This window comes from Myotis brandtii, unplaced genomic scaffold (assembly GCF_000412655.1).
Source record: "Myotis brandtii unplaced genomic scaffold, ASM41265v1 scaffold100, whole genome shotgun sequence".
NCBI lineage: Eukaryota > Metazoa > Chordata > Mammalia > Chiroptera > Vespertilionidae > Myotis > Myotis brandtii.
This window is the reverse complement of record NW_005353326.1, coordinates 563,695-572,070: the sequence shown is the minus strand read 5'-3', so window position 1 is coordinate 572,070 and position 8,376 is coordinate 563,695. Positions and strand designations below refer to the sequence as shown.

General features: G+C 50.1%; 1 protein-coding gene across 3 annotated transcripts in view; it reads right to left on the bottom strand.

Annotated features, from left to right (window-relative positions):
- SNAP47 (synaptosomal-associated protein, 47kDa) overlaps positions 1-8,376 on the bottom strand; it is a 119,039-nt gene that overhangs the window by 27,474 nt on the left and 83,189 nt on the right. For 2 of the 3 annotated variants that reach the window (XM_005853180.2, XM_005853179.2), the window contains exon 5: positions 7,617-7,783. In XM_005853180.2, coding sequence (XP_005853242.1) covers positions 7,637-7,783 — 147 coding nt within the window. In that variant the 3' untranslated portion in view covers positions 7,617-7,636. Of the gene's footprint in view, positions 1-5,139; positions 7,784-8,376 lie in introns of those variants that run through there. The other variant, XM_005853178.2, reaches the window with a different exon arrangement.

Below are 8,376 nucleotides of genomic sequence, written 5' to 3'. Positions count from 1 at the left end.
GGGGGGGGTGGTTGGGGCGCCGCAGCCTGTCACACACAGAGCCGCAGGGCAATCAGGGGATTGGGGAGCTCCCCCCTATCAGGCACAGAGGAGGGCTGATCAGGGGGTTGGGGTGCCTTCCCCTGTCACGAACAGAGTAGGGCGGATAGGGAGGTTGTGGCCCCGCCCCCTGTCACTCACAGAGCCACAGGGCGATCAGGGGATTGGGGAGCTCCCCCCTATCAGGCACAGAGCAGGGCCCGTGGTGGGGGGGTGGTTGGGGCGCCGCACCCTGTCACACACAGAGCCCCAGGGCAGTTAGGAGATTGGGGAGCTCCCCCCTATCAGGCACAGAGGAGGGCTGATCAGGGGGTTGGGGTGCCTTCCCCTGTCACGAACAGAGTAGGGCGGATAGGGAGGTTGTGGCCCCGCCCCCTGTCACTCACAGAGCCACAGGGCGATCCGGGGGTTTGGGCGCTGCCCCCTGTCATGCTGATCCCGGTGCCGGGAGCCTCGCTGCTCCGCTGATCCCGGTGCTGGGAGGCATATTACCCTTTTACTATATAGGATAGAGGCCTGGTGCATGGGTAGGGGCTGGCTGGTTTGCCCTGAAGGGTGTCCTGGATCAGGGTGGGGGTCCCCACTGGGGTGCCTGGCCAGTCTGGGTGAGGGGCTGAGGGCTGTTTTCCGGCTGGCGAGTGACTAAAGCTTCCAACCGCTCCTTGTTTTCTTTTCTTTTTTTTTTTTTATTCTGGGGCAGCTTTAGCTCTGAGGCCTCGCTGCTGAAAACATAGATACAATGTTGCGGTCCGAGCCCGGCTGAATGGAAGCCCTTTTCTGGGGTTTTGTTTAGCTTCTTATTTGCAACATAGTATATAGTTGCTTAGAGTTGCAGCTGAGAGGCTGGCAAGTGAGGCTGTGAACGTTGGAGTCTGCAGCAAGCAAGCCTCCCTGCTCGCTTCAGTGCCTGGCTGCCGGCCGCCATCTTGGCTGACAGTTAATTTGCATATACTCACTGATTAGCCAATGACAAGGGTAGCGGTCGTACGCCAATTACCATGTTTCTCTTTTATTAGTGTAGATAAGTACTTATTTATTGCCACTTTAATTCTGTATGCATGGGTTTCTGTCTCTATTTCTTCTCATTACAGCAGTCCCATTAGCATTTCTTGTAATGCTGGCTTGGTTGTGATGTACTCCTATAGCCTTTTTTTTTTGGTCCGGGAAGCTCTTAATTTCACTATTTTGAATGATAGCCTTGCTGGATATAGTAATCTTGGTCTCAGATCCTTGCTTTGCATTACCTTGAGTACTTCATGCCATTCTCTTCTGGCCTGTAGAGTTTCTGATGAGAAATCAGGTATCAGCCTTATTGGAGCTCCTTTGTAGGTAATTTGCTTTTCCTTCTGGCCTGTAGAGTTTCTGATGAGAAATCAGGTATCAGCCTTATTGGAGCTCCTTTGTAGGTAACAGTTTGCTTTTCTCTTGATGCCTTTAAGATTCTTCGTCTTTAATTTTTGGCATTTTAATTATGATATGTGTGGGTGTGGGCCTGCTTAGGTTCTTCTTGCTTGGAACTCTCTGTGACTCCTGAACTTGTGTGATAGCAAATGTCTGCATGAGAAAGATGACCTCTGCAGCATGAGGGAATGACTCAGCACAGGATACTGGGGTGTCTGCTTTCTCAGCTCTAACCCTTGAGCACCCCATTCTGGCTTCTTCTCACACATCTTCAGAACTCCCCACAGTTGAGATATCTCTCTGGAATTTCAGTTCTGTCTGTGGAACCCAGCCATCCCTTTCACACCTCCACCCCTCCTACCAGTCTCTATGCTGTCTCCACTTTCTGTTTTCGGTTATCAGGGTTCTTTCTAGCAAGTCTTCCATTGATTATTCAGAAACTTTTTCTGTATTTTGGTTGTAATTGCAGTTTGGCCCTGGGAGCATGTCTTGAAGCACATCACTCTACCCCTATTTTTAAACCCCCTCTCTCCTGGAGTTTTGCACTCAGTCTTGTCCACACTGAGCCTCCAGCATTTATCAGTTATAGTTCAGGGTTTCCTGCCCCAGCACTGGTTCCCCAGGACCCTGTACCTTCGAGGGCATCTTAATCCACCCACCCACCAATCCCCCATATTGCTCCTACCTTGTCAGGGCCATGTCCCACATGGATAAGATCAATGGAAAGAAAGGCATTGTGTGAGTTCAGCAAGCAGCTCCCACCTCTGGTAGGAATCTAGTTTACTCTGAGATGGTCCTTGAATAGGTGGGTTTGCACCTGTAGACTCTGGTATGTATGTGCACCCTGAGCAGCTTTGGCCTGTTCTGGCCATATCTCACAACCTGGGACCCTTTTCCTTCTCACCACTGTCCACCCTGCATGCTCGCTCTCCTGAGCAGTCAGGACCTAGCGTGTAGAGAGGACAGAAACTGCCAGAGACTCAAGCACGGACCCTGGGCGGGTGCAACTGTCTATCCCCTCACCTATAAGAGGAGTAAACAGACCTTCTTACTGGGGACCCTCTGAGCATTGGAGCAGACATGAACATCTGATTTTCAGAGGAAGCACTTACTGGGTACTAGGAATGGGCCCTGTCTGACCCGCTCCCATCATCCTCTTTTCTAATCTTCACTCCCTAGTGGAGGGTCTCAATGTTGTCCCACATTCAGAACCAAACCACCCTCTGGAGCAGCGGTGGCCAACCGGTGGGCCGTGAGGTCCGAAAGGTTGGTGACCGCTGCTCTGGCACATCACTTCCATTGGAAAATGCAGCCCAAGGCCCAAGCTACTGTATCCCAGGGACCTCATGAGGCTGTGCTTTGTGTTTGTCCTCACCCCCATGGTGCAGGAGCCCAGCAATGGCTGCTCCCCCTTTTCCAGGGCATCTGCCCCAGAGCCTCTGGACATGGGCTGGCCTCATTAACTTCCCAGCAGCAGCTGCATGTGCCGAACATGGAACAAAAAGAGCGCTGAGGCAGTGGGGCAGTTGAGAGTATGTAAAGGAGGAGACCCCCACAAGACAGCAGCCTCAAGCCATTGGTGCACATCCAGGGACACCCACCAGGCCCAAACCCTCCTTTGCATCCAGCTGGGCTTCTGCAAACATACCATGGGCGAGAGCCCTGTACTCATCTAGGAAACATGACCCTGCTTGAGCAGAAAGGACACTTCCCTCCCCAGGATTTTACCAGGTCAGGGAAGTTTTCTGCCATTATTTCTTCAAACATGTTCTCTGTCCCTTTCTCCCTTTCTGCCTCTTCGGGCAAACCTGCTATTCGAATTTCACATTGTTCTACAGCTCCCTTAAGCTCTCCTCCTGTTTTTTGTTTTTTCTTTATGGTTCTCTGATTTTTTTCAATCCTGTCTTCTAATTCACTGATTTGATCCTCATCTTCCCTTAGTCTATTGTGTATTCCTTCCAATGTGTTCTTTATTTGTGCTATGTCGTTCTTTATTTGTTTTCATAGTTAATAAATTTTTTTCTCATGCTGTTGAGCATCTTTACCACCCATTACTCTAAACTCTATATCAGATATATTTCTTATCTCCATTTCATTTAGCTCTTCTTCTGGAGAATTATCTTGTTCTTTCATTTGCGGGTTCTCTGTCTCCTCCTTTTGGCTGCCTGTTGGGTTTGTGACTATGTATTTTACATAGACCTCCTTCTCCTCTCAATATCTAGTGCAGGACAGTGTAAAACAATGTTTCTGACTAATTAGATCAGGCAAAGCTTCAAAGCCTCCAGAGACCACCTCTGCCTGCAGACTGATAGGAAGGGGCAGAGGTGGGGATAAGAGATGGTGAATAAAATTCAAGGGCCCTGAGGAGCAGGTGCTGCTTAAGACTCAATGGGAGACTGTGCTGGAGGATCCTGTGGTACTGGTACCTTAGGGCAGCAGCTGTGTGTGATAGGATGGCAGCCACAGCTTCAGGATGTGTGCCCACATCCACAGGAGCCCTGGATGTGCAGTCAGGGCCATGGAGCACAGCCTTGAGCCGGTCTTGCTCCTAGGTCCTGGCCCTGTAGCCCAGGTCTCTCTGTCCGGGCTCAATGGCCTTCACTCTAGAAACTATACATGGCCCTCTATGGCTCTCCCAGCAGCAAGCAGCTTCTGGTGCCTGAGAACGGATGTTTTCCCCGCTCTGCCTCACAGACCTGCTTCTCACTGAGGAAGCTGAGGGGAGGATAAGACCAAATGACCCTCTGGGAAGCAGGACCACCCTTGCCTTCTGATGAGTTGGAGGACCAGCCCTGTGGCTTTTCACTTTCAAAATGAATCAGGGAAAATTGCCTCCTCGACAAGTCCATTGCTATCCCACGTTTCCAGAAGGGTGCCAAAAGCTGGAAATACCATGTGGATATGTGGAGATCAGTTGCAATGTGAAACCTAACTACAATTTGGGTGTCTTTCAAGTTTTAATAAAACCTACAGCTAATAATTAAACTGGCAGCACTGAAAGGGTAGGGGGCTCCTTCCAGGTGAGGCTGTGGGGCCTTGGAGGGGCCTCCTTGTAAAGTGGTCTCACGCCAGGGTAAATGCCTCAACCAATACAGCTGCCTCCTTCCTGGAGGGCATTTCACCCAACCCCAAACCAAATCAAGCCCCCACCCTGATTGCATACAGTTGAGTTTTCTGTGGTTTTGGAAATATCTCAAGGACTGATGGGTTTTTGTTTTTTCTTCTCTCCTAAAATTTCTGTGTGCTGATTTGGGGCATCCAGGGAAGATCACTTGTGAAAACCAGCACGGGCCTTTCCTCATCTTGCCCCCTCCCCCCCCCCGCCCCTTTCCACTGTGCCCCTATTCCAAGCTCTGCTTTCGCAGGAATAGGACCAAATGTCTGCAAAGCTCTGGACAGCGGAGCACAGACGGAAAATGAGGTGGTGAAGGTCTCCGGCTGTAAACCTGGACTGGCATTGGCAGCAGTGTCATGATGAGGGCTGAGGCCACTCTTCAGTTGGGGGCTAAGAAGGGCAGTGAGTCACCCTCCAGCACAGACATTGCTGAACTGTGGCTGTAGCCTTGGAGGCCATACCTGCTGGGCAGGTGAGCAAGCACAGCAGCCTGCTCCCCTGCGGCCTGCATGCGAAGGACCTACTTGAATTTTTACTGGTTGAAAGAAAATCAAAACAAGAATACCATTTTGTGACGCATGGAATTCCAATTTCACAGGTAGTTTTATTGGAACCAGCATACCCATTGCTCACAAGTCCAGGCCATCTTCACATAAACAGCAGACCTAAGATGTCGTGACAGACACCAATATGGCTCAAAAGATGAAGTTACTCCCTGTACTTTTACAGTAAGTCTGCTGACCCCTGCCCTAAGCTAACAAAAGAATCAGCCCCCTCTTTTATTGATTTTTAGAGAGAGAAGAAGGGAGAGGGATAGAGAGAAACATTGATGAGGAAAAACATCATCGACTAGCTTCCTCCTGGACATCCCTGAGCCCACAATCCAGGCATGTTCCCTGACCAGAAATCAAACTGTGACCTCTTGGTTCATGGGTTGATGCTGAATCACTGAGCCACACCAGTAGGGCGGAATCAGCCTTTTCTGATGAAATGTCAGAGCTGTTTCATTTAGTTGCATTCGAAGGACTTACACTGTGTCTACCTTCATATAGAGAGTAACTAAGCTCACATTAAGTTTTAGGAACTGCAAACATCTTACAGGGTTATAACAAACTGACAAAAATACTGACAGGGTAAAGAGCAGACAGATTTTGGTGCAGGAATGATGCATGTGGAGAGATCAACCCCACACACAGGCCCAACATCAGTGTCAGAAGGTAAGCTCCAACTCAGGAGAGGGAAAGCAGGACCGGAGACAACATGCTCTATGCCAACTAATGATGATGACAATGGCTCTAGAGGGTCTAATAACCTGATCCACTTGGTGGGAGCCATCAGGGCACGTGCTATCTGGATGCAAGAGATCACTAGCCTGCCTGCTGAACTCCTTTCTCCGGTCTAGCATCTGAGTATCATAAGGTCCACTCCCCTCATGTTTCTCCCTAGGGTGAAAGTGTAAGGTGAAGACAGTGCACCAGGTGAGGGGGACAGTGAAGATGAAGACAGAGAACTGGCAGTGGGAGCACTGGAGGATGAAGTTGCATCGCCCTGGATGTGCTAGTCTAAGGAATTGGTATTTGTGCTCCTAGTGTGGAGGGGCCAGGAAAGGTGGAGTTAGTGCACCTGGGGTGGGAAGCAGTGGGAGGTAGAAGTGAGCACCTGGGGGAGCAGGGGCTGTGGGAGTTCTTAGTGTCAGGGTTTTTGGCACTTTTGCCTCAGCCTGGCTATTGTTAGTGGGTTTAAACAGATAGGTTTCTGTGTTTTGGGCTCGAGTCATCAACTCAGATGGATTTTCTGCTACTGGAAGCTTCTAAGTGCCTCAGGAGGAAGCGTAGCCCTGCAACACCCTGACCTTGGACTTCTGGCCTCCAAACCTGGAGAGCACACTCCTGTTGTCGTATACTCTGTGTGGAATTCCTAAGGTCAGCTCAGAAATCTAGCACTGCCCAGGGCAGTTCCCTGAACCCACCTAGGACTCCAAACACAGCAGCACAGGGCCTGAAGGCGCTGTTCCAGGAACTGTAGACACTCCTCAAGATCCAAGGAGCCTCTCTGTGTACAGCCTCCCAGGATGCTATTTCAAAGCGGTCTGGGAGATGCACGCTCCTCCACTTTCCCCTCATCCCCCAAGGGGCCCTCTCATAGACACCAAACCAAGCAAAAAGCAGCATCAGTGTGTATCTTCACAAAAAATCCTAACACTACCATTTCTCTTTTGTTTCTGGACAGAAATGGGGCAGTAAAAGCAAAAATCAAAACCTTTTAAATAGGTGCAATATATACTATTTTCACCTTTGGCTAAAAACTGAGCAATGAAATAGTATTTCAGGTGTTTACTAGTATATGATGACCTCAAGGTATGCTAGACTCTTAGCTTTAGTTAGAAAATGACAATACAACCAAAAAGAAACTGGCCTTCCCACCAGAGAGATGGAACAAGTGAGGGCGGTGGGTTGCTTAGCGGCCCACAGAGGGGAGCAGGCTCAGGCATGTGGTCCTGGAGAAGGGACTGTGCCGATACAAGGTACACCTGCAGTGCTTAGACCCACAGTTAAAAAAAAGCAGATTTTATTCACAGAGGCTTAAACCTTCCTTTTACGCCCAACAAGAGTGGAGAAAGGATGATAATGCAGCTACTGGTGATGCTGGAGACCTGGGATAAGGCCATGCAAAGTGGTCCCTCAGTGCTGGGTGCAGACCAGCATCTGAATGAAGAGCCACCACGCAGCTGTGCAGGGCTCACCAGGGCTCAGCCACGTGCTTGAGTGCATGGGTGCTCCTGACGGCACCAGCAGCTCAAGAGGGCCTTGGCGGGATACCGTTTGCTGTGTCCACAGGCAGAACTCCTCTCCTGCAGCTGCACCTTCAGGGCCCTGCAGAGGACCCCTCCGTGGCTGCCCAGGTCCTTCACAGCAGCCTTTGTCCTGAGGCAAGTATGCCTCTGAGGCAGGACCGCAAGTTTTTCTCTGGCCCTGAGAATGACCTCCTGTGGTCATCTGAAGGCAGCATGCAGGGGTTGAGGACAACATACTGAGATGCGATTCTCATCAAAAGCTCTCACCTCTACCCTCTCTTGTCCTTCTAGGTCAGTTTTTTCACTCGTCGATTGTGCTTGTCAATGGTTAAGGTTGCCCGGTCCACAGCAGTGGTGATGCCATCCAATGCCTCATCCTGTCTCTCCAACTCCGCCTCAGCATCCAAGGCAAGACCCTTCAGCTTCCCAAGGATCTGGAGAGAAGCACAAAGACAGGAGGGGCTTACTTTCCTTAAACTCTCAAAATAGACTTCTTTCCACCATTTCTACAATGCTTAAGGAATTTTGTAAGTCCGTGGTGATAACACACCCTCTGTCCCACGGTGGAGCCGAGCTACAGCTTGGGTTTGGGTCTCAGCTCGGCTCTGCCACTGACTGGAGAGCTGTTGGAAGATGATGCATTTGCCCCTGGCCTTGCTCCAGACATGGGCAGCACTCTGACCTCGAGTCCCTGGGGCATTACTGTTCCAGCCCGCAGTATGCTGCATCACCAATGCCTTACCACATCCATGAGGAATTCCAGCGGTAGTAGAGGGGTGACAGACACAGGAGAACCAGAGAGCTGGGGCCAACAACTAGGATCCAAGTTCCAGCTCCTGCCCAATCACTATGTTCATTACCTGTCTGCACCCAATTACCTAACTGAACACTGAAGCTCAAAAAACAATATGTAAAAAGAAAAGCAAAATCCTTTTCTTGTCTGTGTGTTTGAAATATTTCACATACAAATACAAAAGGCAGAATAGAATACAGCACTAATAACTCAAATCACACAGCACAGGCCACT